This window comes from Oryctolagus cuniculus, chromosome 4, assembly GCF_964237555.1.
Source record: "Oryctolagus cuniculus chromosome 4, mOryCun1.1, whole genome shotgun sequence".
Taxonomy (NCBI): Eukaryota; Metazoa; Chordata; class Mammalia; order Lagomorpha; family Leporidae; genus Oryctolagus; species Oryctolagus cuniculus.
The window spans coordinates 43,911,066-43,937,182 of record NC_091435.1 but is presented as its reverse complement, the minus strand read 5'-3'; the positions used below and the strand labels follow the sequence as shown (position 1 = coordinate 43,937,182).

The window sequence follows — 26,117 nt, the reverse complement described above, 5'->3', positions numbered from 1 at the left end:
AGAAAAATGCATGATGTTTTCTTATGATGTTTCTGAAAATCACATTGCAAGAAGTTGCAAAGCAGGTTTTATGTAAAATCTGTACCTTCTACTTAGCCATGTCATTGTTTTTGAAAGCTAAAGCCAAAATTCTCCCTCATGGCCCACTGCAAATTGTAAACATTTCTAACAAATGAGCCCATTAATACACATCTATTTGGGTATAAGAGCTTTGTAGATGTTTTGCAAAGCCACAGGCCAGCCTTATTTTCACATGAGTGAATCTAGAAAGTCTGTGCCATGGATTCCTTCCATTTGCCTTATGACATACTGCTACTGAGAGAAAAGGTCTTATATAAACTACAATAAAAGTTTATTTAAATGATGAGAATTTTGAGTGATTGACTTGTCTCTCAAGTCAGGAATGAGGGTTGTCCTGTTGACATTGGAGTCCATGGTCCACCTAGGCCTGGAGAAACATTTACTTCACAGTGGCATCTCTGAATGGAACTTTTACTCTGAAAGCTGAAACCTTAATTTATCCACATCACACTCTTCTTAAAACAAAGAAATAGAATGAAACCTCAACTCTGTGTTGGGTGTGTCCACACACATTGCAGCATTGAAATGCTTTATCATGAAAACAGCACTCCTGTTGCCAGGATATTATGCCATTGCACTTCTCTGCAAAGTTCAACATGAATCCATCCAGCCAGACGGTCGCCTTTCTGCAGGAATCACAGTTCTCCCTACTTATTCATGTCCACAAATGGCATGTTTTATCTCAACGATTAAAGAAGATGCTGTTTTAAGAATCATCCAACTCATTACTGCCGGGAAACTCTGAGCCAGAGATGAGAGGAGCAATCACAGGGCTCTTCCATTAGCAGACTCTTTGTTGCTCCATATGGATGTCTTTCCTATCCTTTTCTTCCTACACCATATACTTTCCATCTACGCTTCTAAAGAAAACTGCTGTAAAGGAAAAATGCTCATTAAGGGTACACAGAATTAATTTACCAACTGGTAGGTCTGCTTCCGTGCAAGGCAGCAGATTTAGCTGAATCCCTTTTTAACGTTTGCTAGGGTATACATCTGTTAGGCTTCTCTTTCCCACTCCCCACCCACTCATATGCACTCAAGGAGTCACTCTGTTAATTACATTGTGATCTATAAGGATCACTTTGCCTAACAGTACAACTAAGCAAAAACAATTCACATAGCATTCCAATACTTGTCCAATACTTTTGTTGCTGGATAATTGTGATAGTTAATGTGTATCAGCAGAGGTTGCCAAATGTTTACTCTAGCGATGTGTTTACTATGAAATACAAAAGTATACTTTTCATTTTATTGTGATGAGAGTCCTCATTAGCTTTCAAGTTATTAATTATGAAATGAATATGTAAAGGATATATACCTGTTAGACTAGTGATATATGTATTATATATATGTATTATAATCATATTTACAAAGTCCTACAGTAAACAAAGCTTTGTCACAAACTTAGAATATTACTTTTTAATGTCCCCAATGTGTTTCTGTTTCATAATTATGACTGCATTCACTCATAAATATATGATTTTGCTCAAGAAATTGAGTTTATATTTGTACACACCAGTTAGGCATTTGAAAAAGATGCTAGATGGACTGGAAACTTTTGTTAACATGAAAGAAAGACCACCCTCCCGTGACTCAATTTGCTTCTCTTACACGCTAAGTATGTCAATTGAAATGGAAAATGAGTACCTGGTATGGAAGGCAAATCTATATTTGCATACAGTTTCTAAAAAAGATACATGTCTACTTGAGCAGCAAAGCTTCTAGAAACTTTGCTTGAAGCAGTATAATATCTGTGCGCATACTCTTCTGAGTTTTTCTTGACAATTGTTATAAGCAATAAATGCAGAGTGAAGAGAAAGTCTTATGGATTCTTAAAAGCTGGAAAAGCGTATTTAATAGCTTGATACCTTTCATTAGATAAAAAAAAATAGACTTTCTAGTAGTAATATTCTGTTACTACTAAAATTAAAAAATCTACAATGATCTGTATACAGTGGTTTCTATCAGCTAACAATAAAATGTGATGGATCTTATTCTCTAAATGTATTACTTCTGAAGTAAATTATCCTGTAAGCATAAAAAAGAGCAATATCACATTTTTCATCAGTATTTATTGCAATAGACATATGAACAACAACAACAAAGCACCATAGCTGCCAAATGAATTTTAGAAATATCAAATCAGCAACTGTGAGAAACTGATTGGCAGTACAGAAATATAAGCATGTTTTGATTGTATTTCACTGGATGGCATCACAATACTAGTTATGGAAAATTTATTTGTCGTATATGATTAGAAAGATGTACGAGAAAAGCAAAATAGGTAAACATAAATAAAATTGAGAACATGGCAAATATATAGTGGGCAATTCCATTCAAATATGAGTAACAGGGGTTAAGATAATGAAGTTGTGGCAAACTGTTATACAATATTACCCAGACTAGGAGAAAAATAAAGAAGTAATAGAATTAAGTTAGAGCTGTATAATATAATTTTAACTGTCCAGAAGGATTACTACCTTAATAAAAGAAAATTTGGAGAAGTAGAAAGAATATTATCAGAAACCTTGTACAATAGTGCATCTTAAACCTGTTATGACAATTGGAGACAACTTGGGTTCTCCATTGAGTGTTTAAGCAGATTCTCTTTTACTCCTGTCCATGAACCTGACTTGCCATCGATGGTATAGCTACAGTTGCAGGAGAATTGAATTGCAATCTTATTCTACTTCTATTACTGTGGGTCTTGGCACATCCTGAGGGTTGCTTTGAGGCTTGAGGTGAAACTAAAGATTTCCAGTATTTCCATCCACCTTCCATCTGTATTTTGAGGAGTTATAAGTTTCTCTAGCTTGGGTTTACAGGAGGTTAAAAGCATTGAAGACCCCTACCTGGCCACACCTGTGTGACCACCTGCCAATCAGGGTAATTAGCCACTCCCCTTTGGAAGTGAATAAAAGGCCTGGCACAAGGTGGGCCCAGCCTTTTCTTTGGCCTTTTTTCCTTCTTCTGTGGGCCCACTTGCTGCCCCCGCACTTTCGGGGTGTGTGACATTTCAGCTTCCTGGCTACATGCTCATCCATGTGGTTGGCTTGTGGTACTTGGTATGAATCCAGATTTTCCTCTCTCTCTTCGATAGAGCCCTCAGTCTCCTATGCATTTCTCTCTCTGAATAAAAAGCTTAAAACTCAGAAAAAAAATCATTGAAGGCCAAATAGGAAAAGTTTAGGAAATGGGAGGGGATGTGGTGATTTGTTTCTCTTGCCCCATACATATTCTTTCTCAGAATTTCTCAGGTATAGTGCATTTTTGACACTTTCAAAACAGTATCTTTTAAGCAGTTGGTGATAAGTAAATAGAAGAAATTGAATTGCTTACTGTAAAGTCACTGATAATTTCTTAAAGCCGTTGCAAGTGTGATAAATAAGTGTCTGCTAATCTCACTAGAGTGGATGGATGTAGATCTTTCTAAGCTATGCGTGGGCAGAAGAAAAGTTACCTAAATCATCTACATTGATATTGTTCGAGGGAAAAGGGGACAATTATAACTTTTTTTTTCTGGGCTCTATATTTTCACTTTGCTAATGTTGCAATCTTTAAAAAGTTCATGGAAATGTGTATTATTAAAAAAAATCATGCATGAATAATGAAATTTTTAAACCAAAATACTTTTTTACTTCCTATTTGGACAAACCTTTTAATTTCATTTTGCACTGACTTCTTATAAGACTTGTTTATGTATTTGAAAGGAAGAGGAAGGGAGAGACTGAAAGAGAGAGAGAGAGAGAGAGTGCGAGCGAGTTTACATCCACTAATTCACTCCTCAAATGGCCACAACAAGGTTTTGGCTAGGCTGAAGCTAAAGAGCTAGGAACTCTTTTCTGGTCTCCCATGTGGGTGGCAGGAACCAAAGTATGTGGGCCATCTTCACCTGCCTTGGCAGACAAACTAGCAGGAAACTGGATCAGAAGCAGAGCAGTCAACACTTGAACTGGCACTCCAATATAGGATGCTGGTGTTACAAGCAGTAGCTTTACCAACTGAGTTATAATGCCAGCACCATTTTGAATTAGTCTTATTTTGTTGAAATGCAGAGAACACCATGTGTAATGAATTATATGCAACTTTTGGGTAGGCTTTTTTCCCCCAGAGAATTGTAGTTAGATTGCCTTTGGTATAATAACACTATCGGAAATATAATAATAATGAGGAATAATATTAGTTCTATATCTGGTTAGCTGGCAGAGTGCTGAGAATTTCCATTTGTGATGTGTACCACTTATTTATGAATAATCCAAGGTCACTGTGTTATTATTGTTTCAATTCCAGACATTTGGACTAAACTCCTGAAGGCTAAGAACAAAACAGTACTGGAGGACTAGCTTCTTATAGATTTTCTTCTATTTGGTATTTTTTGAATGCATATTTTTTGAAATATTATTGTATTTATTTATTTATTTTTACCCATAAACTTTTTATTTACAGTATACAAACTATGCATTTCATAAATGTGACTTAGGAACACAGTGATTCTTTCCATCCATATTCCCTTACTTCTTCCTCCCCCCTCTTCCATTCCTCTATTCTTATTTTTTAATAAGATCTATTTTCAATTAACTTTATGCACATAAGATTAAGTAAAGAGTTAAAAAAACCTGTTCTTCAATAGTCAAGACAAAGGCTGTTCAAAGTCATTGCATCTCAAAGTGTCAATTGCACTTCTATAGGTTACCTTTTATGTGTTCTATTAATTTATCTTTCACATTAAGCTATCATCTCCTTGAGTGTCATCTACCTCTGCTGTTATGGAGCTCTTTCACTTGGAAGATAGGTATTTAATATCTACATATTTGGGGAATGAATAACTTTTTCTCTTGATCTGAGTTCTCCAAATGGTAAGAACAGCAATGGAACAAAACATTTCAAAGCCATTAAAATTATGGATGTAATCAGTCACTCAAAACAAATAAATAGTATGACAAAATAGCAAGACACAACATTTTCTTGAAAAAAGGCACAAAATAAGAAACTACTGTGTTCACAGGAATTAATTGGCATAATGATGGGTATTAATTTAACAGATTAATCAATTCATTGTTGAACTGGTTACTGAAAGTGCAACTATCTCTTCCAATGCAAACGTACAAAAAAAAAAAAAAAAAACACCAAAATTTAAACTACAGCTATGTGTTTGAAGACTTTTGCTAGGCTTTCTTCTGAAGGTGAATTTTATGCCGAGAGTCTCAAATTCCCATCAATAGCCCTAATACTGAGATTTTTAAAGTTGTAATTTAGAGGACAGACAAAAAAAAAAAAAAGCCTCTCCAATGTACAAAACACAAAATGCTCATGTTAGTACTAATTCAATGTAACATGTAAACAATGTGCTTCTTCTATTGATGCCCAAAGAATAAAGTCTAACTACTGGGGTGGCATCTAGATAGATGATTTCGCAAGTGCTCAGACTGTCATCACGTTAAGAATCAATAGAACTAGGCAACTGTGGTAGAGTCAAAGGCGCGGGTCTCAGCTCTTGGAAAACCATTCTGTGCTAGAGCTATATTAAATTATCACAGCTAATGTAAAATCAACTTTTGTGTAAAAGACAAAAGGGTAAAGTTCTCACAAATGATCAGTTATCACTGCGTTCAGAAATGCATACAGCATTCATTATAGATTGAAATGCCACTCAAATTTCATCATTTAGTAGGGTTTTGAAACGGCCAAACCATTAACAGAGGAGAGTAGCTTTTTTATTTTTATACTGCCAGTGACTAATGAAACATTATGCTCAGTGTGCAAAGGGGAAAAAGAAACTTTATTTTGTAATGAACCCAATTGGAGCCCTTTTTAAACACAGTGTAATATGGTTTCACTGTTTCACTGAGCCTCTCATTACTTGTGTCAATAATCCTAGGTAAACTACTGTTGAACTTCACAGCGTTTATCTAGCAGCATGAGTAGCATTAATCTATGGGGTGCTTTTGATGAATTGGAGTCCAGAAAGCAAAGCCAAAAATGGCTTCTTACAAAGTGCTCAGAGAAGTATTTATTAGCAATATGTCAACTGCCAACTACCTAAAGGTAGCTTGGCTATTTAGGAAACCATGCTGTTGGTTCGCTTGCAAACACTGGGAAAGCATATGAATTTTCTCTACTTGAGTTACTTTTAAAAAACAAATGGCGTACATTTCATCTGAGTATATTATTTTTTCTGTCACTTCCCTTCTAATTTTCTATATTTTTATGTCATATTGCTTTCAACACAATGTGACATGCTATGCAACAAGCCCCCAGGTTCCCACCATTGGGTGAGAGGAGCACTTAGGAAATCAAGGGTAAATCAGATAGACTATACTTAACTGATGAGACTGCATGATCTAAACAGCCAGGTCTCACAAACTGAAGGTTACTCTTGGATCCTGCTCTCAAGATCTAACTTGTCTTCTTGTTATATTTTCTGCAGTAAGGCCCGCAGGGTTTCTCTACAGGAATTTACTACATTTAGGTCTAATTCATGAGTCTAATTTGATTAGGTTAATCTTTCCCAAAGTCGACTTTGCACATTTCCTGAGATGCTACAAATTAAACTCTTAGAACTACTATTTTGAGGATGTCTGCAGGTTGGAGAGTCTATCTATTGTGAGCTTTCACCTCTGACCATCATACAATGATATTAAAATTCAGAAGATTTTATACACTAAAAAAATTTAAAAGAGGAAAGCTATATATGAGCACTACCTTTTCTCTAAGTCTCCCTGCATCATAACAAAATGAAAACTTTGGGGAAATGGCACTAATTGGGTAAATTATTTTCACTAAAGTTAAGCTAAATTAAATTTAATCAATTAAGCCAATAAATTAAATTTGATTAATTAAAATTTGAAAATAGTCATGACCTCCAAAATTCTCTTTTAGAAATGTATAGAATTAACCTGTACTTCTTAAATATTCTATGACTGGATTCATTGGAAATATATCAAATAAATATACTCTCTCCATGATTCTAAATATCTACTGGAATTATCACTGCATTGCATTTTATAGGATACTTGTTTTGAATTTTGAAATACTGTATAAAATGCAATACTGCCCTCAGAATGGTGGTTTTTTTTGGTGAAATATATGAGAAAAATGAAACATTTTCTAAGATTCTTTCTCTTAGAGATTCACAATGCTGCCTGACATCTAAAATAAACCCTGAGAAGTACTGCAATAAAGAAAGCTGCCTAATTTTATTTATTGCAATATTTGTCAATCTCATAAAAATTCAACTCTTTCTACAACATGTCAAAGCTACCTTATGAAAAAACCATTACAGTTTTTGGAGGTTGGGAAAACCAGAGGTTCTCTTATTTCTGTCCTTTTGCTGTTTTTTCTTGTACTGTGAGAAATATCTATAGAAATTTCAACTTATGGTTCATAGGAAATTAATATTATAGTTAATGTTGTACACTTCTGTCTGCTACATCTCAATGAGGTACTCTAATTCTTTGTGCAGCAAATTTTTGTGATAACAAAGAACACTTTTATGATAACACAACCATAGTTAGCTGAAGGTAAATACAGTTTTCATGATTATAGATTATAAATAAATGCACTTATTTATAAAAATTAGTCGTTAATATAATTACTAGTCATAAGAAATCAAATACAAATATTTATAAGAAAGGTTTTTTCAAAACAAATTTTTATTTCTAGTGAATGCTGTAATTTATTTAATTAGTCTGTCTTAGAACACCTTAATTATAAACTTGGAGTCATTTATACTTAAGAGAAGTCCTTCAGAAAGAAAGAAACTGTTTAATTCTATTTTTCTAAAGATTTAGATCAATGTAAAGAGGCTTGTCAGGTCATTTTTCTTTTCACATGTGGTGTCTTTCAAAAGGTACTCACCATGCACAATGAGAACGTACTCTGCGCTGCTTTGGCCAATGGTGTTTGTGGCTTCACATCGGTATGTACCATTATCCGTTTTGTTCAGGAACAGAATGTTTAGCTCCCTACCACTCACAACCATTCGGTCAGGATCTGGTAATTCTCCTCCATCCTTTGTCCACAAAACAGGTTCTGGCCTATTGGGTTCAAACATGCATATAGATAGGAAAAATAAGAAATGTTACACATTCTGTGAAGTGAGGAAAACAAGCAATTTATAAATATTTACCACCTTTTGTGTGTATGTGTGTAATCTCATGCTAGCTTCTAAGGTTGCAAAGAACCACCATGAATTCACTGAAGAGTTGGAGGAATCATAAATATAATTTAATTCTAGTCTACTTAATTAGGAAGACCTACATTGAAGAACTAACTCATTGCGTCTTCGTAGCAGTCAGTGCTGCTACCCTGACCCAGCATCCTGGAAGAGTGATAGCAGTTACCTCTGGTCCTGTGGCCCAGATCCTGCTGCTAATGACTCGCATCTCACATCAGAGGACTGACGTAAGGCTCCGGAGCAAGTCTTCCCCAGAGAAACCAGGAATTCCACCTTTGCACTTGGAGGTACCTCTTTGCTGCATTTTGTGTCTGAAACTACCTGACGCTTTTCCCAATTTCCCTCTGCCTCTTTTCCCATTCCTCCAAGGGTTTTTCCTGAGAGCCTGGCTTCAGCACGTCATGTGGAACAGAGAGGGAATACAGAGCACTCAGACCGTGTGCGCTGAGGAACTGATGGTTGATAGAAAAATCCCCATGTACATTTTGAAGACCAGAGTGAATTGCTGTAGTAAGTGAGTAGTAGAATATAGTAAACTGTTTATTTTTTCTTATCTCTACAGAGGCAGAAAGCAAAGAAGGAAGACAATTTTATCAAAACTGAAAGCAGGACAATGCTGAAAGAGCATTATGCGATTTAAAAGATGCAGAAACTGGGTATAGAGAAATTATTAAAAAAATTACAGTTTATATCATTCAGTTATATAGACAACTCACTCTCATAGTCTTACTAATAATAGCCAAACCATTAATATACTACTCAACTAGTTTCATATAACCTATATCTGCTAGTTGCTATTTGATTTATTAATATCTATTTTAAAATGTCCTGGGTAATCTTATATCATGTATATTTTTAACCTCCCTTGAAGAAGAAAAACAGGTGAAATAAAAGTGGGATTTGTAGCATAACTAACAGAAGTTTCATCTTTTCTACAGAGCCACATAAGGGTGATAATAACCATCACATTAAAGATAATTTGACTTTTTGAACATTTCTCTGCATAATACTACCTACTCAATGGAAGTATTTTATGATACTAAGGGGTAATATTTTCTTACTGTAGAACTTGAATTTTTTAAACACATACACATAATTATATGCATGTATTTACATATTTTGATACAATCAAATTCCCTGAAATTCAAACTGCTATGATTTTTCTCTATATAAGCTTTCAGTCACATCTTAGAGCACATGGTTCTGTAAATATGCAACTAAATTTATACATGTATTTTTAAATTGTTTTTATAAAAACATAGTTAAGGATATAATTAAACTAAGTTGAGAGTTTGTATTTAAAATATTTTTCCTTAAAATATGCTCTCTTCCAGGAAGTAATGAAAAAGTAAAACCTTGCAAAACTGGTTAACAAGAAGATACAGTAGTGTAAGTAAGTCTTTGCTAATACTGAACTGAATCCATCAAGGATTCTTGATCCTACTGTGTGGTAAATCTTTCAGTTGGCAAAAGAGTTAGCACCATAAGATGTGACTGGGACGAAATGGAGGTTAGAGTTAATGCATAGATTAAAAAATAGCTGCACATATTTCCAATTAGTATTTAAAATGTTCAAGCTTCTTAATATCACCATAAAAATATTAAGTGGTTTAGCAAGTCTTGATTCAATTTGTGTTTCATCTTAATAAAGAAGGCCTCTAGGCTTTCTCTAATTGGAACCCAGAAATGATTGAGCTTCTTGCTGCAAATGAATAACAATCTTCCCTGCTGTTCGAGTATCCAAAGGAGATCATTTTAAATGTGGTGCCAGTGTAGAATTTCTATGCGATATGGAGGCAAAAGAGTAGGGGCAAGACACTAGAAGTAACAGGAGCACAAAAGAGGCCTCAGACATGTGATGGGAACAGTGTAGATTCAGAAGGTCAGAACACCGATGCTGTCAATCCAGAAAGCTCCCTCTCTGAAGCTCAAATAATCAGGAGTTAGGAATATCGTGTGTGAGGTGGAATTTGATTTTGTTTCTATCTATCAAACTCTATAAAGCTACACGTGTTGTATTTTTCTATGTACCTGAAGATATTTTTGCAAGAGTTTCTTCCTGGAGTGATAGAAAGCAAAAAAAGAAGTAAAAAGGGAAATAAAATGTGTTTATGAATTGACTCGCATATGTTCCAAGGTCTTGGTGAAATTTTTAAAATACTAACTTTTAAAAAATTGTATTAACTCAGTGTTTTGTACTTATTTAATAAGAGATTCTGCATTTTTTTATTTTTTAAATTAAAGATTGATTTATTCTGAATGTCAGAATTACAGAGGGAAAGAGAGAGAGGGAGAGAGAGAGAGAAATCTTCCATCCACTGGTTCACTCCCCAGATGACCACAATGGTTGTGTGTGGGCCAATCAAAGCCAGGAGCCAGGAGCTTTTCTGGTCTCCCACATGGATGGCAGGGGCCCAAACACTTGGGTTATCTTCTGCTGTTTTCCCAGGCCATTAGCAGGGAGCTGGGTCAGAAGTGAAGCAGCCAGGACAGGAACTACTGCCCATACAGGATGCCAGTGTCACAGGCAGCAGCTTTACTTGCTATGGGACAACACTGACTCTGATATTCTGAATTTTCATACATAGTAATTATTTATTACTTAATGTTGGGAGAAACTGGCACAATTCACTCAGATCACTAGTTTAATACCTTGAACAACATTACTGATCAAATCTGATGATTGGTTTCCATTAAAATCCTTGGTTTTGTTCTGTGGGGCATTTGATATGTGAAGTTGTGCCACAGGAACAATTCTAACTGGACTCATTCACACCCCAGAACCCGATGAGAATGAAAACCTTCTTCTTTATAGCTTTTGTCATTTCTTTTAGATCATGCTTGGAAAGAAAAATAAATAAACAATAATCAGTTTGGTTATTGAAAAGTGACTTGAGTCTCTTAGAGAAACAATTATCCTGGTATTCTTGCAGAATTAAAAAGAAGGGGCTGACAATGTGATACAGCCAGTTAAGCTGCCACTTATGATCAGGCTGATCTCCCATATGAATACTGACCCAAGTCCCAGTGATCCACTGCTGATCAGGTTTGCTAATGCATCTGGGAAGGCAATGGAAGATGGTCCAAGTACTTGGACTCTCTGCTACCCAAGTGGGAGACCAGGATGGTGTCCCTGACTCTTGGCTTCAGCCTGGCTCAGACCTGCCTGTTTTGGCCATCTAGGGAATGAACCATCCGATAGAAGATTAATATCTCTCTCTCTCCATATCTCTCTCTCTCTCTCTCACACACACACACACACACACACATACACACACTTCCTTTCAAATAATAAAACTTTTTAAAATAAGTGAACAGTAGTAAAACACTATCCAAATTTAGAACTTTCTCAAATCTATGCTATTTCCTAATTTGTGATATTTCTTTTGAGTTCTGTGGTTTTCTCTTCAGAACATGGTATGTGTTGGCTCTCATATTAAGTCTCATGAAAATTAAACTTACTTTTCACTGATGATAGAAAAAAAATCACTATAATAATATTCAGGTAAAAATCTCTTTCTCGTTCCAAAGAAAATAAAAGATTTTTTCCCAAATATTTATATCTTACATTTGCTTTAATTTAAGACAGAGGATGATCTTATAGTTAGTCACTTTGTGCCTTGCACACCATGTGACCACATGAAGATGTCTACCGGCTTTAATTCAGGTTAAGAATTCCACAGATGGACAGTAGATATCATTGAAGTTTTTATTACAAGGCTTATTCTTTTAAAATCTAATTCCTCTCTGTTCTCTATTTCTCTGTAATATTTTCACTGGAAAGTGAAAGAAGGTGTCTGAGTTCAACAAACACCTTGCTCTCTTTTCGGCTTTTAGCAAAGGCTTCTCATTTCAGACAAATACTGAAAAGTCTATCCATGAAACCCTCCATGTTTATGCCATTGGATTTTTAGAGACATAGAGGGACATAAATGTAAACTAATTGTCAAAAAGGTTTGAAACTGGTTCAAGGAGAACGTTTAAAATGTGTTGGGTCTAGGAAAGAATTCTAAGAGGATTCTAGTCTGAGCATTTCTGAATTGGGGAAATAAAATTGCATTCTTTTTTATTTTTATTTTGTAAAAGATACCTTATTTATTTATTTAGAAGGCAGAGTGACATAAAGAATGAAAAACAGAAAGAGATCTTCCAACCACAGTTTCAGTCCCCAAATGGCCACAACAGCCAGGGATAGAACAGACTTAACCCAGGAGTCAGGAATCCCATCCTGGTCTCCCACATGGGTGATAGGGGCCCAAATACTGAAGTCATCATGTGCTACTTCCCAGGCTCATTATTAGCAGTGAACTAGATCAGAAGTGGAGAAGCCAGGACTCAAATCAGCACTCCAACATGGGATGCACGTGCCCTTACATGCCAGGACATACCCGACCTTCCCTGTTATTTTTGACATTGCATCCTTAAGCTAAAGTCCAAACACTGCCCAGTAATTGAGAGAGAAGAATGAAAAAGAAAAAAGAAGAAAAAGAATAGAAACTGGAGTTGCTTGGAGTTTTTCTTTTTTTTTTTTTTTTTTTTTTTTTTTACTATGAGGGATAATGTATTAAGTTGTCCATTAGCAGTCAGGGCTATGCTGATCAAGTCACCATTTCTCATAGTGTCCATTTCACTTCAGGAGGTTTCCTTTTTGGTGTTCAGTCAGTTGTCACCGATCAGGGAGAACATATGGTATTTGTCCCTTTGGGACTGGCTTACTTCACTCAGCATGATGTGTTCCAGATTCCTCCATTTTGTTGCAAATGACTGGATTTCGTTGTTTCTTACTGCGGTATAGTATTCTAAAGAATACATATCCCATAATTTCTTTATCCAGTCTACCATTGATGGGCATTTAGGTTGGTTCCAGGTCTTGGCTATTGTGAATTGTGCTGCAATAAACATTAGGGTGCAGACCGCTTTTTTCTTTATCAATTTAAACTCCTTTGGGTAAATTCCAAGGAGTGGGATGGCTGGGTCGAACGGTAGGGTTATATTCAGGTTTCTGAGGAATCTCCAGACTGATTTCCATAGTGGCTTAACCAGTTTGCATTCCCACCAACAGTGGGTTAGTGTCCCTTTTTCCCCACATCCTCGCCAGCATCTGTTGTTGGTAGATTTCTGTATGTGAGCCATTCTAACCTGGAGTTTTTCTTAAGATGTAAAATATAGAGATTGGTAGTGTTGTGCGGTAGGGTTAAGCTGATACCTGTGAAGCCAGTACCTGTTTACATTCCGCTGCTCGATTTCTGATCCAGTTCCCTGCTAATGACATGCGAATACAATAGAAGGTGGTTGAAGTACTTGGGTCTCAGCCATCCATGGAAGAGAGCTGGATGGAGTCCCAGGCCCCCAGCTTCGGCCAGGCCCAGCTGTGGCTATTGCAGCCATTTGGGGAGTGAAGCAGCAGATGGAGGCTCTCTCTCTTACCTCTCTCTCTCTCTGTTCCTCACCTTCTGTAACTGTGTCTTTAAAATAAGTAAATAAATTCTTAAAAATGTAAAATATAAGTATAACACAAATTCAAGGAGTAGGGTTCTTAAAAGTGTGAAATTGATTCAAAATTCAACTATGTAAAGACTGTTGGACAGTAACAATGTGGTTGCTAAACAGAAAGAATTAGGGAAGAATTACTTGTTGAGGTATTTATTCCACTGGTCACTTCAAATTCAAAAGATACACAAATTGTTGTTATTGAGGAGCATATGGGATGTGTCTGAACATACCATCTATATAACTTTCCACATACATGCAAAATTATACTCTTACTTATTATAAAAATATTGCAGTTGGTCCTTGCAATGTACATCAAGCTGTGATGTTTGAATTTTGTGCAATTTAATTATTGGAACAAATAAAATTTGCTTTTACTCTTGGTAATGATTTTAAATATTTTATGACAGCAATTTTTAAAATAGCAAATGTGTTTTATTATCAAATAATTTGAGTGTTTTGCTTGTCACTATTTAGATTTATTTTAAAACATAATCAATGCAGCATTTATGTGTCAGTCTTTAATAGATATATGGACAATGGAAAACAAAATGTCAATATAGTTGTAGTAAAGTTGTCTTCAATAAGTATCAATATATTTAATTAACAGAAACTGTTCAACTCCGACACTTTTATCTTAATACAAATAAGAGATCGATGAGCATTCTTTTTTATAATAGCGTGCCTATATGTTCTTCACTGGATACTTGATAATTGTAAGCAGTTATCAAATAATTATAAATAAATCTGTGCGAATTTTTGAAACAAGGATTATGAAGAATCTAAAGAAAATGAAATAAATATCTGCACCATGACTTTCTACTTTAGTAGTTTATATAAAATATATGTCATCAACTGTAATACTTGGCAGGACATGGTAGTGGCATGAATGAGTTATAAAACATCATAAAGGTTTATCACAAATATAGGCTCATTACAACATGTTTGATTAAAGATATAAGTCTTGAATAGTGTCTTTAATTGTGGTAGGATATTGTCGAGTAGAAATAAAAGACCTTATTAAGTGGAGCCAGAGTCCTCGGTAGGGTGTTTGCTCTCCGAGGTCATAGTGTTGAAAAGATGACCTTATAGTGAGCATGGGGTGGGAGTTTGACATAGGGGATAAATCATCATTTGAGATTCCTGCATCCTATATCACAGTGCCTAGGTTTGAGTCCTGGCTTCTCCACTTCTGATCCAGCTTCTTGCAAATGTGGAGGCAGGTGATGGTTCAAACACCTGAGTCCCTTTCATCCACAGCTTGAATTCTGGGTTCCCAACTTTGGCTTTGGCCTGAGGTTTGACTGTTGTGGGCATTTGCAGAGTAAACTTTAGAGTGAAAGTTCTTTCTCTCTCTCTCTCTCTCCTTCTGTGTGTGTGTATGTGTGTGTGTGTGACTTTCGAATTAAAGACAAATAAATAATTATAAACTAAAAAATAAATAAATATGGTGAATGGCAGGAAAAGAGAATAGGAAAAGTGAATTTCTGTAAAGATAAAAATTTAAGAAAAAAGTTAAAAAGTCCACTATGTGGTAACTGAGTTAGAAACAATAGCAGCAAAGCTGAGAGGTAAGCTGGTAAGAAAGAACAGAAAGAAGAATAGTTATAAATAACTTAGGCTGAGCCCAAATTTATGGGACAAATCCTGAAAGTGTGTAAGTTATTATTTTAGTATTAAACCATTAGGTTGATGATAGTATTAACATGGAAGAGTGGATGAAATGTAATAGGAAACATTTTGGTCATAAAAAAAGCTGCTAAAAAAAGGAAATAGGAAAGTCTGGGAGAAAGATTTTAGGAGAAAATCTGTACCTTTAAAATAAGTCATCAAGGGCCCGAGTACTGTGCTAAACTAGATCAGGACTTCTTTAAGAATGAAAGTATTTTCTGACAGCTTTTGAAAAGAGAATGTTCTTGATCAGAGTCTCTTATGAGAAAATTAATGCGAAATCTATGACAAAGGAATTCCAATAAAGACCATACATAGAGTTCTGAAGAGGGGTGGTAAGGCATCCACCAAGTTGGAGTCACAGTAAAGGAAAGCATTGAAAAGATAATAGATGAGACTTGGGGAAGTGAATGCTTCTTTCTGGGAAGTCAGATAAAGTATGATGTTAAGGCAAAGTTTCTTGTCCATACAATAAGAATAGTATTAGTCCTAAGAGGAGACAATAATGCCTAAAACCAACCAAACAACAGCAAGCAATGGAAGGCAAACAGATTAAGATATAGCAGAAACAGAAAATTATGATTTATGCTTCAGAAATGCTGGATTCAAGTGTCAGAAGAAAATACAGAAATACACCTAAACCAAACAATAAGGAAATGAGAATTTTGAAGTCAAGGTAGAGGGCATGGCTGAAATTTTTACAGAAAGATTGAGAATGCATGTGTGCAAGCTCAAGAAAGAAAACAAAAGAGCAGGTTACTGACAGTCACAGAAGACTGCTACTTAAGACATAAGAAAACACAAGACAAAGGAATCCAACAGTTCTAGCAGCAAGAAATAACCTCATCAAAGTTCATTGTCCTTGGGGCCGGGCTGTGGCACAGCTGGTTAACACACTGGCCTGAAGCGCCGGGATCCCATGTAGTGGCCCGTTTGAGATCTATCTGCTCTACTTCTGATCCAACTCCCTGGTATGGCCTGGGAAAAAAGTAGAAGATGGCCCAAGTTTTTGGGCCCCTGCACCCGCATGGGAGATCCAGAAGAAGCTCCTGGCTCCTGGCTTTGGATCTGTGCAGCTCCTGCTCCGGCCGTTGCAGCCAACTGAGGAGTGAGCCATTGGATGGAAGACCTCTCTCTCTGTGTAATCTTTCAAATAAATAAATAAATCTTAAACAAAAAGTTCATTGTCCTTAATATTTTCCTTCTAACCCAATGAATATCTTTAATTTTCAGTTCCCAGATCCAGTTGAAGCCAGGAGCCTGGAATTCCATCCAGTTCTCCCACCTGGATGACAGGAACTTAACTTTATGGGTCATCAACTGCTGCCATTCACAAGAATTATCTGGAAATTGGATTTGAAGTGCAGTAGCAGAAACTTGAAACAGCATCTGATATGAGGCATTCCAAGTTGTGTCTTAACCCTCTGCCAGAAATCCACCCCTTTGATGGTTTGTAGTTTTTATCCAACCTATTAAAATACGTCACTTATGTCTCATAAATGTTGTTAAGAACATATGATTAGATCTATAAATTTCTGCTTCCAGAATCCTTTAATGTAGTATTAAAATAAATACTGTTACAATATCTTAATATGGGCTAATACCATCAATTTGTCAAGTTTGTGCTGTTATATCATGTATTTAAGCTGGAATAGTAGTGAAAATGAAGAGGGAAAAAGGGACTGAGGGGGTTGAAGAGTTCACACAAGTGAGTGAAATTCTTAAATAACTTTTCTTTAAAGGAATATTTTCCATTGTCTTTCAAGTTTTATGAAGTTATTTGTATTCATTAATGTAACGTCCTGATATACTTATGTGTGTGAGAAAGTGAAATTCTACCATGGTTCCTTAGTTCATCTTCTCTGTAGTCCCTACTCTTGTTTCCATGACTTCTGGATGTCTCTTTAGTCTCCTGCGTTATCTTCATAATTATCATGGATTGCTTGTTGCTCAGCATGGAGATGGTATATCAGTGCAATTCTTTTTCATGAAAAGCAATAAAATGCTTTTTGGAATATAGATTTGAGAATCCCAAAGATTTCTATTGAAAGGCTCAACAATGAAGTTCCCTTTTCTAACATCTTCATCAGTACTTCTGTCTGATAGAATCAAAGACATTTTAATGTGGTCATAAATGATGTCAGTTTGAAGTGCAAAATTTACACCTAGTTATTACTTTAAATTGCAAGTTGAAACCATGATCTCAGGTTTGTCTACGTGTAAATGCTAAAATTAATTATTGTACTGGTATTGTGTCAAGTAGGAGGAGTCCCATTACATTAAGGGTTAGGGTTAGAGTTAGATGGGATAATAATATCAACATTAGCATTACCATTATATTTAACATCTTAATAACAAATGATAAAAATCAACCCTTTCTTGTGATTGAGTTCAGCATATGCTGCTTTATTCTGAGTTTTAAAAGTACTTCTTGCCTCCAAGTTTAGAAACTTGTATTTGAAACTGGAAATAACTTATATGCACAAGGTAAGTGCTCTTTGGAAGACTTGAAAATAATGGCATTTTTAAGAGTGCCTGTGAAATCTTGGACCAGTTTTTACTGATAAGGTAGTGTTTATTGATGATTATTTTAACAGTTTTGAGAAACAAATCAGTCATGCTACAAACTGTATAATTCCAGTCAATTTATGGCACAACAAACAAAAGATTATCCCTACAAAGGATAAGATGGCTATGATCATGAAGGAGTGACAGATTTTTGCTCTGAAGGAAAAATATTCAAAATTGTGACAAATACTTAATCTAATCTCTCAAGGACTTTCTGCTGAAGCAAAACAATTACAGATGCCTTATCTATACTTAACATTTCTTTTCTTTGGTAAGCATAGAATATTAATCCCTGGGTAAAAGATCAAGAAATATTGAGTAAACATCCATCTTTCATGCAAGTAAAAAATCGTAATGTGTACATTAAGCAAAAAGTCATTATGACATATTAACCATGATCATTCTTAAGAAAACATTTGTTCAACTTATTTCAAATGTATTAGTTCTTAAAAGTTTCATTTGATTAAGGTAGACATTGGAGAATTTTTATGGTTTTTTTTAGATAATAAATATTTAATCTTAATTTCTTAGAATCTGCCATTTATCAACCCGTATAATTATAAGGACAAATCAATACCATATAAAATGTATCTACAAGCATCCTAGTCGATCAGAAACTTGAAGACCCATTCACTTTAAGGGCATATGCAGTCACGGGTTCTATTTCCTCTATAACTTCACAACCTATTCTACTACTGTAAAATGGTACTAGTTAGCCTTGTAAGATCTAACAGTTATGTTGAACACTATGTCATCATAATGCCATACACACAGCCATTTCTACTACATGATTTGTTTCCTTGCTAATTTTCAAAGTAATGGTCTTGGGGAAGTAATTTCAAAGCGTACATCATTTACCTGGATATGGAGCATTAAACATTCCCGGTAAGTAAAGGCTAAAGATAATTGAAATTCAAACTACAAAATTTGAAGGTATATTATAAGGATTTGAATAAACTCTTTCTTAAAGGATCAAAGTTTTCTGCTTTATTAAGCAGACCATTCTTACGTCATTCAACTGTGTTTTCTGGAGTTAAAATCTTTCCAGTTTGAATACACATTTTGTCTAGTGCAATTTCAGAAGAATTGAAGTGATAAGACAACATACTCTTTGTCCGAATGCCACCCAAACCTAATTATGCCAATGTTGCTAGTTCTAAATCCTTTAAAGTATGACCTATAAAGAAAAATAATGTGACAACCACAAGTCATACAAAAATTAGTATATACAGGAAATAAACACTTTGCCTCTCTAATGTAAGGTGACAGTTTTTTTTTAACTCTTATTTTTCTTCTCCATACTTTTCTTTGCTCTTCTGCTATTTCTATTCTATTTTTGGTTTTTGAGAAAGGTTCATCTAAATCAATTTTGGGGCCCATTAACAAGTCACAACTTGCAATTTGGAAAGCACTGCATTTGTTACACACAGTGAGAGCCTCTCTAACCTATGGGTCCTCTTGTTCCTACATTGCAAAGCTATTATATTTAGCTTTCTGCTTCCCTAAGTCCATGTCACTGTCTTCATCCCAGTCTTCCAGTTTTGAGTGGTGATGATTAAGTCTATCCTTCACCACATTTAGGCAACTTCTGTTGGCCACAAGACACTAACGGTGGCTCCTGGCATTTAGAATTTGCAAGAGTTGGGCTTTAAGTGTCTCATCAATCACTGAGAGATTCTGCCTATTCTACTCAGAACTAATTGTAAATGTTCATATTTTCTATAATTTGGGGCATTAATCATTGTTCAAATATTTTTCAAATTTTGAGATGAAAAGTGTTTCATGTGTTTGAGACTATGTCTAGATTGTGGTTACAGATACACAACACGCATTGTTACAAAAATGTGTAGTCCAAAAAGACTTCTTTTAGATTACTTCTTTTTATTATTGGCTTTCTCAGGAATAAGAATTTTCTAATTTTTGCCATTGACTGAAACAATATTGCATCTTTAAGTGATTCTGAATTAATTTTCTATTCCACATTTAATTTCCTCCTTATATTTATATAGAAGTAACCATCAAATTATTTAACAGTTGATATATCAGGAGCAGAATTATACACTTTTCGTACATTATACTGGTAACTACCAGAGGGAAATTAGTTCCAACTTTATGACAAATATTCTAGGAAAAATTTCAAAGAGAAAAACTAAATCTTATTGTTTGGTACTTATTGAGCAATGAGATAATATTTTCTTTAGGGAATAATGGTAGCATTTCAGCTTTTTTAATGTTAAGAGTGATTTTTGTTTCTGTAATCTTCCTATAATGATCATATTTATATATTGATAATCTTGCTTTTGTTAAAAACTTATGCAATGTTTATATGAAGAATAAACTATTTTGATGTAGTTTCAAAATTAATGTTTTAAAACTACAGCTATTTAAAGCCATCAGCCAAAATGTACTTATCACAAAAGTCTAGTCATGTATATGACAAAACTATTCCACAATGGTATCTTAAATATATTGAGACATTTTTTCAGGCTTTCCCACTGAACATTTACATAATCTCTGAAAATAATTGGCTTTTTGTTGCAAGAAAACTGCCTACCTGGAAATGTTCAAGAAGAACATTTCCTCTGTGGATCTATAATCGTGGTTCTGCAAGCTCTTAGGGGACTCTCACGAGACACTGGAACATTTAATTGAAAATGACTGAGTGCCCAGCACATCACAGATGCCCAGCCTACATAACAGCGTGGAGATTACCGAGAGTCAGCTTCTGGTTTCAAAAACAAAACCAAATATATTTGGTCTCATTTCCAAGAGACCTGCTTGTGTGGTTCCAGAGAGGCAACGTGTGATTAAATTTTGAAGCCATGAGATGGAAGCAAAATAGCATATGGGCCTCTGAAAACAAACTCACGTGGGAAGAACAGCACATGGATATCTCTAATGAAATCAGGAAAACTTAGAAATAATATTTTAACATTATGCTTTTAGAAACACTGTTTTGAAGCAACTGATAATACCTTTAAATTTTAATTAAGTAATTGAGACAATTTTACATTTTTCTAGATATCAGATTACAGGTTATATATATATATATATATATAGAGAGAGAGAGAGAGAGAGAAAGGGAGAGAGAGAGATAAAAATATGTGTGTGTATAAAGTAAAGGCTATGTAACCTTTATTACCCAAAGACTTTGGGTCTAAAAGTATTTATACAACAGAGAAAACCTCATTATGTTCAGCCAAATATTTTTGGTGACATATTAAACATTTTTAATAAGAAAGGCATAGTCTTCAGGAGGTTTTTCCTTTAACTTCTTGCATATTTTATTTGTCTTCTCTGGCCTTTCATTTCATTGCATTTCATAGATATTGCACTTGCACTGATGTTACTTTGTAGTTGTAAACTTGCAATCTTAAAATTCTAAAGGTGATATACAATCAATAGTTGAAAGCAACCTACTTTTTAAAAAGAAAATATACTTAACATCAAATAGTTACTATTCATCCAGTGATAAATCCAGTTAGAAAATGTTTAGAGGGGTTGGCATTGTGGTATGGTGTGTAGAGTTGCCACCTGGGATACCAGCATCCCATATAAGTGCCAGTACCAGTCCTGGCTGTTCCACTTCCAATCCAGATCTCTGCTAATGCCTGTAAAGCAGCAGAAGATGGCCAAAGTTCCTGGGCCCCTACACCCACGTGGGAGATCTGGATGAAGCTCTTGGCTCCTGGTTTCATCCTCGTCCAGCCCTAGTTGATGTAGCCATTTGGGGAGTGAACCAGTCAATAGAAGATCTCTCTCTCTCTTCCCCTTCTTTCTCCTCTCTCTCTGTAACTCTGCCTTTCAAATAAATAAATAAATCTTGGGATAAAAGGAAGAGTTAACTATAGAGTTAGTTCTATTTAAAATTTCTTTAGTTAATATTTAGATAAGAAAATTAAATCAGCATATAAAGGTTATCTGTACCCAATGTATATTGCAGCTCAATTCACAATAGCTAAGATATGGAATCAACCCAGATTTGTATCAGCTGATGACTGAATAAAGAAAATGTGGTATATATGCACTAAAGAATACTATGCATTCATAAAAAGAATGGAATCTTGTTTTTTGCAACAGAATGGATGCAACTGGCAACCATTATGCTTAGTGAAATAAGCCAATCTCAAAAAGACAAGCATCATATATTTTCCCTTGTATCTGTCAGTATAGAATACAAACAAATGTATAGATGTGAAATGGACATCTTGTGATATGGCTACTGTTTTTAGCTCTTGTTTATACTCTGTGGAACTGTGGCCTTCCTACTTTTTATTGATGGATATTATGGTTAGTTTTAAATTAAGCCTGTGATTATACAGTGTATTGAAATTATCTCTTTGAAAAAAAAATTAAAGAAAAAACAAAGGAAGGAAGGAGGGTAATTGGAGAGAGATGAGGGTGGGAAATATGGTTATCTTCTTAGAACCATACCCATGAAATACAAGAAATCTGTTCTCTTTATATTAACAAAGCTTTTAAAACCATTTAAATGTGCTAATATGAATTTGAGCTCAAGTAACTGGTGTTTTTTCCAATGGTTTGGCAAAAACAGAGGCTCTACTGGAAGTTTATCTGAGCTCTGTGACAACATCACCATCTATTGTGAGAAATCAGTGTGATAGGAGGGCTGAAAACACCAAGTCAGCAAGACGACACAACTATTAGAATCGTTCCAATGAAAGAGAAGCTGGTTTCTAATCCCAGTCCTACCTTTTACTGGCTGGCTGACTCAGAAAGGTCCTAGAAACACAGGACATTTTTATTCATCTATAAAATGGAAATGATTTTAACCATCTTTGTAAACCTTTACAACAGGGTAGTTGTGTGATTTAAACAAGACAATCAAGTGTGCGAGAACTTGGAAAACTATGCCAAAACAAGCTCTTAAAAATCACAGACCCTGCTGCTTACCACCCTCTCATGTGACGACATCTGCTTCATGTGGGTTGTTTAAGTCATCAAAATCTACTGCATTTGACTTGTATCAGAACTTGATAACTGGTTAGGTGCTTCCATTCTACCAGAATTGCTGCATGGCTTAGTTTTCTCAAATTTATGAACTGAATCTAATTCATTACCACTTCTAGTGCTTTCAAACTGTTCTAAAATTTTTCTACATTAACACCAAGGAAAATTAGGAAAGGTACTCTTCCTATGGCTTAGAATTACCCTGTCTCTCATTTACAATTATTTTACATTTGATCAGAATTCTTACCACAACTTTTTCACTGTATTTTATCTTTAATATTTTATTATTATTATTATTATTATGAAACCTCAGATAGAATAGCCAAGTTGATCTATCAGTTTTGCCATGACTTCAGGCTGGGTTGTTTTGGTAGGCAAACATACTTGAATTCCAAAGATATATGATATATGTATATATATATATATAATAGATAATAACTCAAGTTACAGAGTTGCTATAGTAGTCCAATTGCATCATATATATGTATATAAAGCATAAAATTAATATTTCTGATTTGGAAACTTTGTGATATATACTATATATAATTCCTTGACAAAATATTATCAAATTCATACTTATTATTTATTATGAAATTACTTGGAGACATTTCATATATATTGTTGTTTACACTTGAAATAATTTTTTCAGTAGGGTCCACCACTGTGGTACAGTGGGTTAAGCCACCACCTGTAATGATGGCATCCCACATGAGCACTGGTTTGAGTCCTGGCTTCTCCACTTCTGATCCAACTCCTTGCTAATGCAGCTGTGAAACCAGCAAAATTCTTGGGCCTCTGCATTCATATAGGAAAACCAGGTGGAGTTCCAGGCTCCTGGCTTCAGCCTGTCCAGTCCCAACTATTGCAGCCATTTGGGGAATCAAACAGAGGACAGACAATCTGTGTGAATGTGTTTCCCTCTTTCTCTGCACATCAGCCTTTCAAATAAATAAGACAAATTTTTTACAAAATGATTTGTTCACTAGATTTCATCTCAATTTTAGAGATAAAAAAATATACATGGGGTTAAGGTAGCAGCACTGAAGGTTAAGCCATCACTTGCAATGACAGTGTCCCATATCAGTGTTTAACTTCCAGTTCTAGCTGCCCAGCTTCTGATCCAGCTTCTACTAGTATGCCTGGGAAGGCAGTGAAAAATGACTCAAGTGCTTGGGCCACTATGACCTATGTGGGAGACCAGGATGGAGTTCCTGGTTCCAGGATGTGAACTGGTCCAGATCCGGCTGTTGCAGTCATTTGGGGAGTGAACTAGCAGATGGAATTTTATTCTGTGTGTCTCACTCTCTTTGTCACTGTGGCATTCATGTAAATAAATATTTAAAACATACTTATTGTTCAAGAGTGAATTCAGTGCCAGCTCTGGGCTTGGGGATCACAATGCTGGATCAATGTAAGTTCATTGCTTGTAACACATGCTACGCTATGGGATGTGACGTGGGTAGTTAGGGACGCTATGAGTATGTGAAAATGAGTGCATGGGAATTCTGTATATTCTGGCTATATTTTTGGCTGAACATTACACTACTCTAAAAATAAATTTATTAATAAAAAAACAGAAAAAAACATACCTGGTATGGTTAAGTGACTTGTTCCAGTTCACTCCAGGCCACCAATATCCACAGATTTATATTTAAAACCCAGATTTGTATTTCTGCTTCAATTGCCCTTACAAAATTTTTGTGCACTAGAGCATCCTCTCTGAATATAATATGGGTCTTCATGACTAACTAGATGACTATTTTTGTGTGTGTTATTAGTGTAACAAATATGTTATAATAACATGTTTTGTTAGGTCCAATCAGGTGAAAGTTATTATTTTATTTTATGTCAATATTCTCATTTCAAAGAGCATCTATTATCCCATTTTCAAAAAAATTAACTGTGGATAATAATTTGCCTTCTTTAACTCCTGGTTTGTTTTGTCATTTCTTTGGACTGTAATTGGCTTGTATACCAATTAAAAAATACCTGTGATTTACAAAAAAGTACATGGTAGACTGAAAATGCTGAGCTGATATGTAGCTATCTTGCCTTAATTTTTACCTCCTTTCAAAAAAATCTCCATTATGCTAATAGGAAACTGCACTAATACATACATATCTGATTTCTTCTTTAGTTCTTGATCATTTCCAAAATGGATGTGTAATTGTTCCTCTAATACACCTCACTGGTTGTTATGTGGTATGTGATCTGTCTTCTTAAAGATTAAAATCTTTCCTCTTGGATAAAATACGGATGTTCTGTGCTGTGCAATTATGCATACTAGATTTATGCCAAGAACAAAAGAAAAATGGAGGCTACCAGAAGGTGAAATAGTAAGTACAACATAAACATTGTGCTGGATACACAGAAAAATCTATCAATACCTATAATTATTTTCTTTATAGAATACATGCCAAATACACATTTATTTCACTGGAAATGTACCATTGATCTCTAGAAGTAAACTGACAGAGTTAAGCATTTTAATAATGAATGGTGACTCGTAACTTAGCGCATGTGTGGGACAATGCCACCACATTTAAGGTCATGACTTTAATGTAATATAAAAGCTTGGTTTTTGTTTTTTATTTCTTTTTCTTCTTTCTCCCTCTACTTTTATAAACGGAGACTGCTGCTGCCTGAAAGCTGTCTGGGAATTCAGCCAAAGAAAGAAGAGGGCTGCAAAACTCTGGGGACTTGAAAGAAAAGTGGCTGGCATTAGCTTGGTCCTCACTTTAAACTAAAATTAAAACAATAGACAGACATGTACAGTAATCTCTCTTTTAAGGAAAGAATAGAATGCCTCTATAGTAGTGTCAAGTGGAACAATTTGGTCCTGGCCCAAGTTATGCAGCTGTTCCCCAGGAAAATGGCAAAAGGCTTCTGTCCAAAGCAGTCAAATAAAGCATGATTGTTCATAAACAGGCTCTGGGGCTCTCACATTTAGAACAAGGAAAACAACATTAGCATACAGGAGGGCAGGCTAGGAACACGAGTCTCAAGACAACTTGAGCCATGCTGTCATTTTATGATTTACACAAAAGATAGTGGTGTTATTTTGTCTGCCACCAATAAACCTAATGAACATGAATAGCGTACTCTTCAAGAAACTGTGCATATTGAAATACTTAAGAAAAAAATGAAGGTTTGATGATGG

At 35.2% G+C, this 26,117-nt stretch overlaps 1 protein-coding gene across 5 annotated transcripts in view; it reads right to left on the bottom strand.

Moving 5' to 3' along the window:
• CADM2 (cell adhesion molecule 2) overlaps positions 1-26,117 on the bottom strand; it is a 1,119,939-nt gene that overhangs the window by 87,994 nt on the left and 1,005,828 nt on the right. For all 5 annotated transcript variants that reach the window (XM_051859417.2, XM_051859415.2, XM_008267104.4 and 2 more), the window contains one exon: positions 7,939-8,117. In XM_051859417.2, the coding sequence (XP_051715377.1) occupies positions 7,939-8,117 (179 nt within the window). The remainder of the gene's footprint in view (positions 1-7,938; positions 8,118-26,117) is intronic.